This window comes from Pteronotus mesoamericanus, unplaced genomic scaffold (assembly GCF_021234165.1).
Source record: "Pteronotus mesoamericanus isolate MK-2021 breed Mesoamerican mustached bat unplaced genomic scaffold, CSHL_Meso_final contig_41, whole genome shotgun sequence".
In the NCBI taxonomy this organism is placed as follows: Eukaryota; Metazoa; Chordata; class Mammalia; order Chiroptera; family Mormoopidae; genus Pteronotus; species Pteronotus mesoamericanus.
In genome coordinates this window covers 1,278,371-1,293,096 of record NW_026555152.1, presented here as the reverse complement: position 1 = coordinate 1,293,096, position 14,726 = coordinate 1,278,371, and the positions used below count along the sequence as shown (strand labels likewise).

Here is a 14,726-nt window from a genome sequence, read left to right as displayed (position 1 = left end):
GGAGCGTCCTGGCCCCTTCAAGGAGGGGCCGTCCTGTGGGCTGGCAGGTGTGTGCTGGACCTTTGACAGAACAGGCTGTCCGGGGCCCACCTGTCCCTGTGACCTGAACTACAATGCTTCAGGTGGCAGTTTGGGTCTCCGCATTGATTAGCCCACCATGAGCAGCCAGAAAAGTGGCTTAGTGAGGGAGGGACCTGCATTAAGTTTTTCATTTGAATATTTATCTGATAGTCCCAAATATTTATTCCTTCCACAGGACCAGATGTCTAGAATTGTTGTTTATTTATTCATTACTTTTGTCGGGTTACCCTTGCCTACAGTACCTGCCAGAACAATTAAGGAGCAGAAATGGAATGGTCTTTATGATTATGCATCTGCTTCTAGTAGCTCTTTTGCTTTGGCAACTTGTTACCTGTGCCTGTTTGCCTCAGGGTGCTAATATGTGGACTTATTAAAAACACGAACATTTTTCATCCTTGTAATGAGTGAATATACAAATTTCAGTGTGAAATTTAATACTGCACTTAGAGTTGTGACTAGAGTGATGTAACTGTTTCCTTTGCTTTCTAAATAATAGGGGTCATCCCCATTTCCAGTTTTAAAGATTATAATGAAGTTTATAATGCCTTTGATGTTTACAATTATGTATTTCTTCTAATCAATAAGCCAGCAGACTTTGCCAAGTGCTGTTCTGTGTTGGAGTACCATTCTAGAGTGCTGTGGAGCAAAGTATTAGAAAGGAATTAGAAAAGATATTCTATTGTAGTTCTTTGAACTACTGATGAGGTAGATGGTAACTATTCCATAATAGAAATGACTGTATAATTAAGTAAAAATCAGAAATCCAAAATACGTAGTATATTAAAATATTTTATTCAACAAATATGAATTGGATACCTGTAGTTATACTAGCTACTTTCGAATATGAAAGGACATCTCTGGACAGCACATGGGGACCTAGAGAAAGATGATGCTCATTGAAAGCTGTTGAGGAAGTAGAGTGTAAAAATTATAAAGAGCATGAGTTAATAATGTGTTCATTGTGCATGTGAAACCTGGGAATAAGAAGGAAGACTTTTTTAAACTCAGATAGGAAAGATGAGACATTAGCTATGAGATGTAGCTATAGAACTTGGAACAGGGACTGGAAGACGATGACGGCATCTGTCTGGAGTTCCCCTTTGGGGTGCCAGGTGGGAACTGGTGTTTGTGGAAGCACAGTGTTGGGTGAGGAAAACATGGGTGAGCTGTGGAATGGTGATCTGTTTAGATTGGGTCAGAGGGTAAGCAAAGTTGGTGAGATGGGGGGTATGGTGGATGCATGTGGCTCCTAAGGGCAAATCTGCAGATATAAGGATACAGATTTTGAAGAAGTGCTATTTTTTCCCTGAGTTTTTTCCACTTACATGACAGACATTTTTAAGATTAACTATTTAAAGAGGTGTGTAAACAAAAACTCAAGTGGAGGTGGGCTCATAGAAGCCCACAGGAGTGTTTGAGCCACAACCTCTTAATTAGGTGCTTCAGTGCATTTCCTTTTAAATGCCTATTATGTGCATAGCATCTGTGTATTGATTATGATTTGACTTCTGTTTTTTGAACTTAAAAATTCCTTTTTCAGTGGATGTTTGAAGAATTGTGCAATTTTTTTTTTGTTACATGAAATGGGAGCAAACAGCTTAGAGTCCTCTGGAGTGTCCTGTGTTGATGTAGTGATGGACAGGTGGTCAGAGCGGTCTTTCTTCCCTTTAGATCTTGGGGTCCAGTAATCAGGGAGATCCTAGAATGAGAGAATTTATACCGTAGCTTCAGAAGTGCATTAACACTTGCCTAACATTATGGAAACTGTGTTTTCCAAAGGAATTTCAAAACATGATAAAATTGGAAACAGTGAAGGAAAAAAGATAAAGCATCATTGTGTGTAGGTTCCAATAAAACAAGCGTTCACACACCATTTTGAAGACTATAAAATATGACCTTTAACCTTAGGACAAGGCAAAAGTCATGCTAGGTTAGGTAACACTTTGCACAGGGGACAGGAAGTAAGTCACCAAAGGAGAGAGTGCCAGGAGAGACTAAGATGGAGTTTGGAATGAAGGCAAGACCTGAGAAGGGGCAGAACTGCAGATAAATTATGGTTCTATTTTTAAAGCATCCTGCAAATACAGAAAAACAAACTCAGAAATGGGATAGGCTTATAAGGTTTTATTTTGGGGGTTTGGTGCAGCTGTAAATTACATTTTATGGTAGATGTTGGATTACGTTTTTTGCTTCAGGCCAAATTGAGACAGTTGAACTGCTCAGAAATCTTCCTACTCTCACCACCCCCAAGAAAATAGCTTTTACAGGGAACAGACACTTCTAATTTTATTGCCTCTTTTGTGGTATGAACTTTATTTAAAACCTGGCAGACTCCGAACTTCACAAATAAATGATTATTTTTTGCTTGTTCAAAGAAAGTTTTGGAAATCATTTTCATGGGAAGAGTTAGTCAGGCCTTGGCTCATTAGTTTGAAAAAACCTCATTTCTATAAAATAAGCCAGGAAAGCCAGGGCAAAGCCTTTCATAGGTTATAGTGTGAAGAAGCTTTAGAAAGATGGCCTTGTGTTTTCTACTTTTTAGACATTTTTTAGTTGGCAAGGAGACAGCAGGAAGCACGTCATTAAAAGGTTAGCTTTGAGAGTTGTGTCTCTATCACTTGACTTTCCTTTTTAGGTGAGAGCAGTTGGATGCTTAATTATTAAATGTTTGGGTTTTTTGTAGTAACTGATATGTGTTAATGTAATAAGCAATCACATTAAGTTATTTGTTAAACTGGAGACTTGATTACAATGTTGTTGAATAAGAATTTATTCATCCAAGATATCTGGTCAAGATGGCAGCTGAGGTAAAGATGGTATTTGCCTCCTCCCACAACCACATCAAAATTACAACTAAACTATGGAATAACCATTGTTTAGAACCACCTGAAATCTGGCTGAATGGAGTCCTACTATTAGGGAATTAAAGAAGCCACATTGGGACTGGTAGGAGGGCTGGAGACGCCGAACAGGCTGGAGGCGCCGAACAGGCTAGTCCCACACCCATGCGTGGCAGATAAAAATTGGGAGGGACACCTTGGTTGCAGAGGTCCCTCCTAAAAAGTGAGGGGTCCAGGCCTACACCGTGACCCCCAGCCCAAGGTTCCAATGCCAGGAAGAGAAGTCCCCATAACTTCTTGCTTAAAAACCAGTGGGGACTGTAGCTGAGTGTGACAGAGGGCTTCTGGAATCCCGGGTAGTTCCTTTTAAAGGGCACACACAGGGACTTAGTCAAGCTCACTTGCTCTGAGCTGTAGCACTGAGGCAGCAGCTTGAAAGGCATCAGGAACATACAGGGAGGAACTGAATTGTCTGGCTTCAGTGTGAGAGCTGCGGCGTTAGCTTTTTCCCATAGAGAAGTGCGGGCAGAGTCCATTGTTCCTTTGATCAGCCCGCCCTCCACAGAGCCAGAAGGCAGGTGCCACTTCTGCGATTCCATCAACCTAGATCATACTGTTCATCCTACAGTGGTGATTCCCTGTCCTACCCAACCTTTGGGCCAATCCAAGCTATATCCAGTGGTTTTTCCATATGAATGGCCTGCCTTGGCTCATGCTCCAGATTTTCCTAAAATTTCTCAATCAAGCAGCATCTGGCCTCAGTGTGCCCTGTACCTCTTGCCCTGGGACTGGTACTATCAGTAGCTGGCCTTAGTTCACAGCTTGGCCTCACCTGGATACCTCCAAGCCCAGCACAAGAGCAGCCGTTTGAAAATCACTTTGCAGTTCATTCCGGGTAGCTCTAGGCAGAACATGGGCAGTGGCTGACCTTGGCCTGTACCTCCCAGGAGGCTCCAGAGCCAGCTTTCCCAGTAGGACCATGTTAAAGTAGCACCACCCAATCACCTCCACAAGTGACACACTCAAGGGGTGGAATCAGTGGGCTCCAGAGCCCTGCTGAAGTAAGTCGTGCTCTGTGGAGTAGACCTCTGCACAGCTGATCCTCCACAATTGTTGTAGGTCAGTGGTCAGTGGTTGCAGCCAGTCCTTGCAGCTAATATGCTTGGCGGTAAATTGCTCCCATAGTTGTGCCAATAGCAATCAAGGCTCAATGATAAGAGGAGGGTATATACAGCCCACATGGAGGGGCTCTTGCAGCTTGGGTGACCGGGGAAGCTGTTCCACTGGACCCTACAGGACACCTGCTACTTTAGGCCACACCACCAAGACAGGGAGCTGTAGCAGAATGCCAAAATGAGGAGATAAAGAAACACGTCCCAAGTGAAAGGATAGAACAAAACTCCACAAAAAGAACTAAACAAAATAGAGACAAGTAGTCCACTAGATGCAGAGTTCAAAACACAGATTTTAAGGATGCCCAATGAACTTAGTGAGAGTCTCAACAGCATAGAAAAGGATGAGTCATAAATGAAGGATACACTAGCTGAAATGAAGAATAATTTACCGAGAATGAACAGGAGAGTGGATGAAGCTGAGAATCGAATCAGCATTGTGGAATATAAGGAAGCAAAAAACACCCAATCAGAACAGCAAAAGGAAAAAAGAATCCCCCCAAAATGAGGATAGTATAAGGAGCCACTGGGGCAACTTCAAGTGTACCAACATTCACATCATTGGGGTGCTAGAAGGGGAAGAGAGAGAGCAAGAAATTGAAAACCTATTTGAAATAATGACAGAAGACTTGCCTAACTTGGTGAAGGAAAGAGACACACAAGTTCAGGGAGTGCAGAGTGTCCCATACAAGATGACCCCAGAGAGACCAACACCAAGACACATGATAATTAAAATGAAAAAGGTGAAAGGTGAGAGAATCTTAAAAGCAGCAAGAGAAAGGCATTTAGTTACCTTGCATGGGAGCTCCCATAAGACTGTCACTGATTTCTGAACAGAAACTTTGCAGGCTAGAAGGGATTGGCAGAGAATATTCAAAGTGATGAAAAGCAAGGACCTACAACCAAGATTACTCTATCAAGCAATGTTATCATTTAGAATCAAAGGATAGTTAAAGAGCTTCCCAGACAAGAAAAAACTAAAGGAGTTTATCATCACCAAGCCTTTGTTATATGAAATGTTAAAGGGACTTCTTTAAGAATAAGAGTAAAAAATATTAAAATTGTGAACAGTGAAATGGCAATAAATACATATCTATTTAAGAACTGAATCTAAAACACAAAATAAACAAGCAGTACAGAAACAGACTCATAGATACAGAGAACATTTTGACAATTGCCAGATGGGAGGGATTTTGAAGATTTGGGGTGAAAAAGGTGAAGGAATTAAGAAGTACAAACTGGTAGTTACAGAATAGTTACGGGAATGCAAAGCATTGGATAGGGAATATAGTCTGTAATATTCTATTAACTATATTTGCTGTCAAAAGGGTGCATTTATTGGGACAATCACTTAGTAAGTTATGTAATGTCTAATCACTGGGGTGTACACCTGAAACTAATATAATAATGCATGTCAACTGTGATTGAGAAAAGGTAGAATAAATTACTCTTTTTAAAAAAAAAGAAAGAAAAATACTGCCATAGATGGAGATGGATGTGGGCAGAATAATAGGATGAGATGGGCAAGCTGAGGAATTATTTGGAAGTGAGAAGAGATGGTTTATGTAGCATGCATGTGGGTTTTGAAATTTGAAGATCCAATTTCATAACCTGGTACTGCTTCCTTGCTATGTAGCCTTTGGCAAATCTGAGCTTGTTTTTTAGAAAATGAGCAACAATTTACTCTGTCATTTTCTTATGACCTGTTTCCTCATTGTGTATCATAGGATAAACCACGCCAAGAAATGGAGGCATGGTTTTTTGCCTTTTCAAAGTGAATCCCCCACCCAGCTATGGCATCTTCTAGTTCAGATCCACTAGGATTGATTTGACATTTAATCGAATCCTGGTTAAATATAGTGAGAGCATGTAGCATTTTCTATAATTCTATTATGGTTTCTCCTTCTCATCTCACCTTTTATAGGACAGAGGGACAGGGCTGGAGTCAAACACTTGTAATTTTGTCTCCTGCTGTTTGTTCTGAGTAAAATATTATAACCTTATTTCCGAATACCCTTTGATTGACAGTTAAACCTTCTCACTTGATAAGTTAATATACATAATCAGTAGACGCAGTGCATTTTCCACTGTGGCACTTCCTAAAAAAAATTAAAAAAGCACTTGTGATTCCTTCTCAAGGTAGTACATTAATGTCTTTTATCTTGCATATTTTTACATATTACATGTTTATTGAGTACTAACAATGTGCCAAACCCTGTAGATATTATAAAATTACTTACTTCAGTTTTATTTTTTACAGAAACCAAGGATTTGCTTCCATTTAATTTCAGCTCAGGATACTACGTATGGACTATAATTTGTATTTTTTTTCTATACTCCTATTTTAATTTCAACTCAATAATAATAAAAATTGCCACAATTTGTTTCTAACCCCTCCCCACAACGTTGGGAGTAAGTTTAATTGCCTCTGCTTTAACAGATGAGAAATCTGACTTTCAAACATGGCAAAATAAATTTAATTGTCCATTATAGAGCTGCTAAATAAAACTGTGATTAATGCTATCCTATAAAAAACTTGTTCATCCATTTATGTAATAAATCTTTATTGGTATTTAGTTTATGCAAGGGTCTGGGCAAGATGTCCCAATGAGACCAAGTCCACTTCCAGGGGGAGGGGGTGTTGCTCAGCAATAATTAATCCCTCATACCGCATGGAAGGCCATGTCATGAACATTTGTCTCTTTTTGGCTGCCTAGCATTTGAACCCTGTGTCCGTACTGCAGAACTCTATGCCATGTGATTGTGGTGTGAGCTGGGCCATGGCCCATTAAGAACAGAGGCAGACGCGGGTCTCCCTGAGCTCCCTGAGGGAGGGTACCTGTGATTGTGTGTGGCCACTTGCATGTGGCCATGCAAGATTCTGAGTCTGGAGCCAGGGACCCAAAGAAGCCAGTTGCTTTAGAACCCACTCCTGCAGTGGTGACATCAGTGTTCAGTGTCTAGTGTTCCATGTAGATGGTGCCCATGGTGGGTGGGTGGGCTCAGGATGATCTGCTCCCAGTGGGCCACTGTGGATGAGGGGAGCCCTGCCTGCCCTGTGTGCTGCTGCATGAAGTTGTGTCAGCACAGCAGACTGAGAGCACAGACAAGGACGTGGCCAACGCTGCCTGCCAGTGTCAGCGAAGGCTTCATTAGGACATCTGGAGAGCTTTCTCACTCCTGCGTGGGGCAACTGTGAGGACTCGCATGGATGGAGGTGGTCAGTTACAGATCCCCCTAGATGTTAGTGAATGGGTGAATGAAAGGAAGGTGATAGACTGTGAACTAACATGATGAACTCACTTTTGGAAAGGTGGGATTGGAGGGGCTAGTGAGATGTCAAGTAGATGGGGCCAGGGCCTGGAGTGAAGACGGACTTGGAATGACAGTAGTCATCCTAGCTGACTCTTGTGGAGTATGTGTCACTGTTACCATTTCCTTTGGTGCTCCTATCAATACACTGTACTGTGCTCTTTTTGTTTCAGCTTGTTTAAGCCTGTGAAGTGGTTACAGTCACTTTCCCCATTTTGCAGTGAGGAAACAGACTTGGAGAGGTTGAGTGACTTGCCCTTAGTCATATCACTAATAAGTAGTGTATCCAGGCCTATATCTCGGTTCACCTGGCTCCAAAACCTGTTCTTCTGCCTCCTGGCACACAGGTGGGGCTTAAGTCACCTGGCAGATTGGTGCAGCTGATGTGTGCAGACTTCCACGCCAGTTAGTCAACAGTGTCTTGTTCATGCCATCCCTTTAGCTAGCTTTGTTTTTTTAATACCATTTATTCCTGACATTGTCTTCTAGGTTTATGTGCTTACTGCCTGTCTCCTTCATTAGAATGTGAGCTGCCAGGGGGCAGGGACTCAGCCCTGTGTCTTTATAGCTGTTTACTGTGTTCTTAGAACTGTGTCTGGCACATACAGTTACTCAAATATTGTCAAATCAATAATAAAAATAAGAGGAGGCATGTAGTAACTCACTTGATCTCCAAGACTATGGTTATCCCTGTATTAGGTAGAAGACAACAGGGGCACAGACAGTTCAAGGAACTTGCTCAAGACTACACAGCCCAGATAGAAGGTTCAAGGATTCCCATGCAAGTACTTTGGCTCCAGAAATCAGGTCGTTAGATGCTAAGCTTTACTGCCTCTCATGAGTGAATGAATGATTAGTTAAAACAGATTTATATGAGCTATAAAAGTATACTTAATAATCTATTTCAAAGTAAATGGTTAATAAAAATAAATTTCATAAATAATGAGGTAATATTTTTCTCTTCCTAAGAAAGGACAGTTAATGATTAAGACAGGTATCTGGAAAAATCTTAAAAAAAAAACAGGCTCAGATTCCTGGAAGATACATTATTATAGCATCATATATCAACTACTGGTCCATAAATAATATTGGGTTTTTAAAAGCTAGTAAATCTGTCTGATACGTGTTTCAAACAGCATGTTACACAGCTCTGTTATTATCCTCACAAGATATGCCTACGTCTTATAGAAGACATTATAATAGTAAACAGATGTTTATTTTCATCACAATTTATTTGTTGGTCTAAAAGCTCAGTTCAGTGTCTAAGAACGATAAAATAGTTGGAATTTGGAAATATAGTTGAACTGGAATCAGTCTTTAACCAGGTTCAGCCTTTTAGAACATTTGCCTAATACTGAACAAATGTCTGGGCTTTTTCTTTCTAATTTAGTACTTGGTCTGAATAGTGAGACTGAATTAGACCATCAACTTGTTATTGCTAGGCTTATATTTTAAATCAAGGGATGGACAGGCTGCAAATATTGGGAAGCAGTCTGTGGACAGGGGAAAAGGCCAGCAGCATGGAGTTAAATGAGCTGAATTCTTTCCAGAGTCAGGAAAATTAAAGTGGTTTGAAACCAAATTTACCTAATAATGAAAGTAATTTGTGTATTTTAAATATTAATCTGTTTCATTCCTGTTCAAATGTTGGCTTTTTTTATTCATACTGTTAATATTTCTAGCTATAAATTTTTCACAGTTCCCTCTCCATAACCAGAATAATGGGCTTTCTCCACTTTCAGAGCATTTGTAGACTGCTTGGCCCTCTCTGCAGTCACATGCAATTCCTAGTGAAGATGACGAATGTTTGTGACAGCTACACAGGTGATGAGTTAGATGTTGATTTTGAACTTGTTTGTTTTCAATAATAGCACCTTTAAATGTGAATATTTATGCCTCGATAAGAAATATGTTCAAAGGAAGTACTGACTGGAAGTCCACTGGACTTTCTGAGATTGAAGTGCTTATTAGGACATCGGTAGATGCTGAGGATGGAAATAAAGGTTGACTTTGGTTCAATGAGACAGGTAGACAGAGGTGACATAAAAAGTTTAAGTTATTGTGATCAAGTTTTTTATTTTCTTTCCCTTTCCTATCATTTCCCCACATTTGATCATTTGTATTTTAAAATTTTTTATTGTATTTTTTTAATCCTTGCCCAAGGACATGTTTCTGTTGATTTTCAAGAGAGAGGAAGGTGGGTGGGGGGAGATAAAGAGAAACATTGATTTAAGAGAGAAACATCTATTAGTAGCCTCCCATACATACCACAACAGGGGAGCAAACCCACAGCCTAGGCATGTGCCCTTACCCAAAATTGAACCAGCAACCTTTCAGTGCACTGGATGATGCTCCAACCAACTGAGCCATGTGGCCAGGGCTGTCATTTGTATTTTATGCTTGCCTTTGCTGTGGTATCACCTCCTTTGTGACAGGACTGTGCCTTGCCTTTAGATTTGAAATAGCATGGCTTGGTGAATAGGCACGGTTTACATTGATGGTAGGCAGGGCTGCATGCACAAGTGTTTCTACTTTAGCTTTTATCCCAGATGTCTCTTCTGATGTAACATTTTCTTACTTTCCCCTTGACTTTTCATTTGAAAACTCTTTCTCAGTTATTCATCCAATTACATATTTAAAAACATGCTTTGCATCTCAGGTGCCTTAGGATGGTGACATGGCTCCTTAAGGAGTTGTAAGCCCCAGGGAGGTGTTAGACAGATAGAAAGAACAGAAATTATAATAATTCCAAGTGGTAAGACCTGAGGTAAAACCATTTGATAGAAAATTTTAATCTTTTAAACTATTTTATCTTAGAAATGCTAATACACATGAGGACGTGTGTATCTATTTGGGTCTTATATGTTCACACACAGAATATACACATACATGCACACATATACATATATAAAGAGTAAAAACTCTTGGGGCTGTTTGGATATTAGTAGATGAAAATTTATTTATAATGTGATCTTTGCTTAATGAAGAATTTATGAAGATCAGGTTTCTGAGTGTCAAGGTAGAGCTTTATATTTTTGAGTCAGAGGTACTCACATGCCTGTGGAGACAGTTATTGACACAGCATACCAGTTTTTGGAGTGTTTTTTTTTTTGAAGATATAGGGGTATAGAAAGCTTCCTTGCCATTTTTGTGTTCACCAGCTGAAGCAAATATGAAATCCAAGCATATGATTTAGTGCACAAAGAAATAATGGAGATAGAATTGATTATCATCCACCAGTAAGCCGTAGAGTTTATTTTAGTCTAAAATTTAGTTGCCCCTTTGTGCTGACTAAGCGTTTCTTTGCATACTGCACTTTTATTGTGACAGAAGTTGGTCATAAGTCTAACTTGGCATCTTGGCTAGGAAAGTGAGAGACTACCTTTCTTCTGACATTCCCTGACTAGGTGCAATACCTGGTGACGTCACTTACATACAAGGTGAGGCCAAAGTAGGATTACAGTTGTCTGTATGGAAAATAATACAATAATACAATAATTAATAAATAATAATACAAGAATAAACTCTGGGTGTCACATACAAGTTTAAACCTACCTTTGCCCACCCTGTATTTCCTATAACTTGTTTGGGAGGAAAATTTTGAGGTTCATTCATTTTTCCTCGAGACATTTTAAAACTAAGACATGTTCTAACTATGTTAAAGGGTTTTTAAAGCATGCAAGTAATAACTTTTGTCATCCTGGCATGAATATTTTCATTTTTCTGGTTCCTTTGTAGTCTCTCTTCATATATGAATTTGTTATACATCGTTGGAGTCATGTGTTTTCCCACTTAACATAAAGATCCTTCCATTATTATAAAGTCTTCATTATGATAATTTCAGTTGCTACATAATAGCTCATTTGCTACTTATTTTCTTACAAAACTTTTTTTAGTATTTGCTGTTTCTTTTCTATCTAGTTCATATTAGCATGTTCCCATAATTATTTGAAAAATTTATGCAAATGTTAATTTTTTGTTTTCTTCACAGAGTATTTGTTCTTAAACAGTCCCTCATGAATATATATAACATTTATAGCAATATTTTAAGCGACAGTGAAAACTACTGCATAATTTAGACCTAACAGTATGAAGGCCCTGGAGTATCTTGGGTCACTGTTAATTCAGCCATTAGGGTTTTTTTTTCCCCCTCTAACATGCTGTGTTGTTAGTCTGATTTAACCTTTGATTACTGGTTTTGCATTTCGTATTTGTACATGGAAGTTAAAATAAATGCTACATAACATAAAGAAATGAGGCTTATTTGATATCTAACTCCAAAGATTTATATTAAAACCATTTTTCTCTTCTTAAATAATAAACTTCTATGAACTTTATGTCTAATATGGAATATTACTGCACTGCATTAGAGTAGTGATATTTTAAATATTTAGACATTTATTTTATCTGTAATAGTTACCAGGAAATAGGATAAAACACAGAATATACTAAAGTTTGTTGGGGGAGGTGTTCAAGCATATTAGGTATCTGACTTTTGGCTTGTAATAACTTGAAATATAATGAATAGTGCTTTACTTCAAAGCTAACATTCATAGCCTTAAAAGTGTTAATGTTTTTCTGTGTATATGTGTGCATGTTTATTTAACCATAGTTGTGTCTCATTTCTGAGTTTTAGTTCCTCCTATGTTTATACATTTTGAAATCCCATTATTATGCTATAACTATTGTTGCTTGAATACATAAGGATTATATTTCTAGTATTTATATTCCAAACTCTTTGTTATCATGGTGTTTTGGGGTTTTTAGGGAACTTTAAAAAATGTTATTTTCATGTGAGGCAAACAGGATATTATATCTTCTTTTTTAGCCAAAGTGTTTTATTTTCCACATGCTACTTGTGGTATATATACAACAAAAACTATTTTTAAAAAAGTGGATTTGGGGCTCATTTATCTCTCTAGGTTACCTTTAATTTATTATTTAAAATGATTGCATTTATTCATTTTTAGAGAGAGGGGAAGGGAGAGAGAGAAATGTCAATAGGTTGCCTCTTGCACACCCACAGCTGGGGACCTGGCCTGTAACACAGGCATAAGCCCAGATCTAGAATCTAACTGGAATCCAGCTGGAATCAAACCAGTGACTCTGGTTTGTGGGACCACACTCAAACCACTGAGCCACACCAGCCAGGGCACAACAATAACTATTTTGATGCCTCTGAGTGCTCTCTGACTACTTCCCCTGGGCTGTTCCCTTCTAGTTACCTTTGCAAATAGGGAAATGTCAGGTCAGCTCCAGGTGTCACCAAAGACCCTTCATGGAGGTGTTCAGTGCTGTTCAGTGTCTGATGTCTGGGAGGTAGAGATGGTGTGTTGGATTCAGCCCAAATTCTTCATTTCTATTAGCTCCAGAAGAGAAGAAAAATGAGAATAATGCAAAGAGTAAAATGTCAGGTCTCTAAACATTCTTTCATTTTAAGATTGAGTCTTTTTAAAAAAAGAATTGGAATAATCATATATTTACTTATTTCTCTTCTCTGATATATTTCTTTAGGAACTTCCCAGAGTCCTTCTGCTTCACGAGCTGTCTGAGCAGGAAGGTGCATGGACAATACTCCCACTGTTACCTCAGTACGTTTCCCTAGAAATGTATACATTTCTGACATTTCTTTCTGGACACCCATAAACTCCCTAGTTTTTGAATCAAGAAGGTGTATATTTTTTCTCAAGCCAGTAAGTGAAATAAGATTGAACGCCTCTTTTTATGACTACTACAGTAACCATATTTCTTGCTGATTGATTCCTAACCATGAATGGCTTGTATTTTTAAATGTGCTTCTTTCTTAAAAGGCAAAATATTTATGTATTTGATATTTATATTTGAAAATTATCTGTCTTATAAATTGGTGTCGTTATGGAGAGAGTTAACTTTAGAAGCCTACCTGTTGTATAAACCAGTAGTATCTAGCTTTCCTATAAGCTGAAACGCTACGTTAAAGAAAAATATAAGGAAAAAAATTATATTTCTTGCCATTTTATATGTCCTTCATCCATTTCCTGCTTTTTGATTTTAAACCTTGTTAAAAACTCCCTTTATAGAAGTGATTACTATAGCCTATTTCCTTTTGTCAGCTTTTCTGTAACATTTAGCAGAAATTCATCATGGATTTTCTTCTGTGAAGAAGAGACAAGAATACAAGTTCCAGAACTCTTAGAAATGCTCAGAAGATATGACCCCTCAAAGGTGAATTCAGTTTCAATACCAGTATATATCTTTTGGGGAAAATATTTGAAAGAAAATTTTGACTAAGAGGTTTTTAAACCTAATAAAACACTTACTTTAAAATGAAAAAGAGTGGAATGGTAGTTGAATATCTGGAAGCAGTGTTAAATAATTCTCTTTAAGTTTTTTAGCTTTCAGAGGGATGGAACTAACAGTAAGCTGCTTTTAAAGGAAAAGAAAAATCTACTTACATGTGCTAGCAATTTCAGAGTTAACAACTATAACCTAGGGTTAAGGAATGTTTAAATTGGTTATATCTCTTTATGAACATGGAGCACATATTGTTTTAGATAAGGAATATTTTTGAGTACTGCTGTGACAGCAGGGCAGACAGACAAGTTCCTGACCACGTGCATGGTGCAGGCCCGCAGGGAGACAGGAGACCATGACAGAAGCAGGCACAGGTACACGTGAGACCCCTTTTAGTAAAGGGAAATGTGGGCTGCTGTTGAAGCACAAAGCTGGGCATCAGGTTTAATCTGGGAGGGCCATGAGTGGAAGTGACATTTTATCTGAGTTGTGTAGGATAAGTAGGAGTTAATAGAGAAAGAGTGTGTTCTAAGCAGTCATACTTACAAAGGTCTGGAGGTGAGAAGGGATGCATCTTAACATTAGAAATTCACTGTTACTTCATGTTTCTAATTTCATTTTGTGCAGCCAGGTTGTAGCCATTGGATCTTGTTTACCTCTAATCTAGCATGAGCAGCGTGTTGAACACTCAGTATGGTCAATACACACTTGTGAAATACTGGATAATCCTATGATGTCAGCTTTCCTGCTGGGCTGTGTTCAGTGCCTCTGAAGGTTTAGAGGGCTAACTCAGAGACATGTCAAGAAAAAACCAGGCTGCTCATTCTCTTGGAGAAGCCCTGTCATGTTACAGAATTCTTTAAACTTGGAATTAACAGAATGGGCCCTTTCTGATATCTCTGGATGCTGGCCCCACCCATGTTCTGATGTGCACTCAGAACTGGGTCAGGTTTCTTGAGGACAACAGGAAGGAAAAGGGGCTTCTGACTTTTGGTTTGTTGATGTAGACACCAAAAGTTGGGTGACAGTGAACATTAGACTTCTCAGG

At 38.8% G+C, this 14,726-nt stretch overlaps 1 protein-coding gene across 1 annotated transcript in view; it reads left to right on the top strand.

The window, feature by feature from the left end:
* B3GLCT (beta 3-glucosyltransferase) overlaps positions 1-14,726 on the top strand; it is an 89,393-nt gene that overhangs the window by 20,569 nt on the left and 54,098 nt on the right. Inside the window, exons 5-6 of the mRNA XM_054577089.1 lie at positions 12,920-12,996; positions 13,498-13,609. Coding sequence (XP_054433064.1) covers positions 12,920-12,996; positions 13,498-13,609 — 189 coding nt within the window. The remainder of the gene's footprint in view (positions 1-12,919; positions 12,997-13,497; positions 13,610-14,726) is intronic.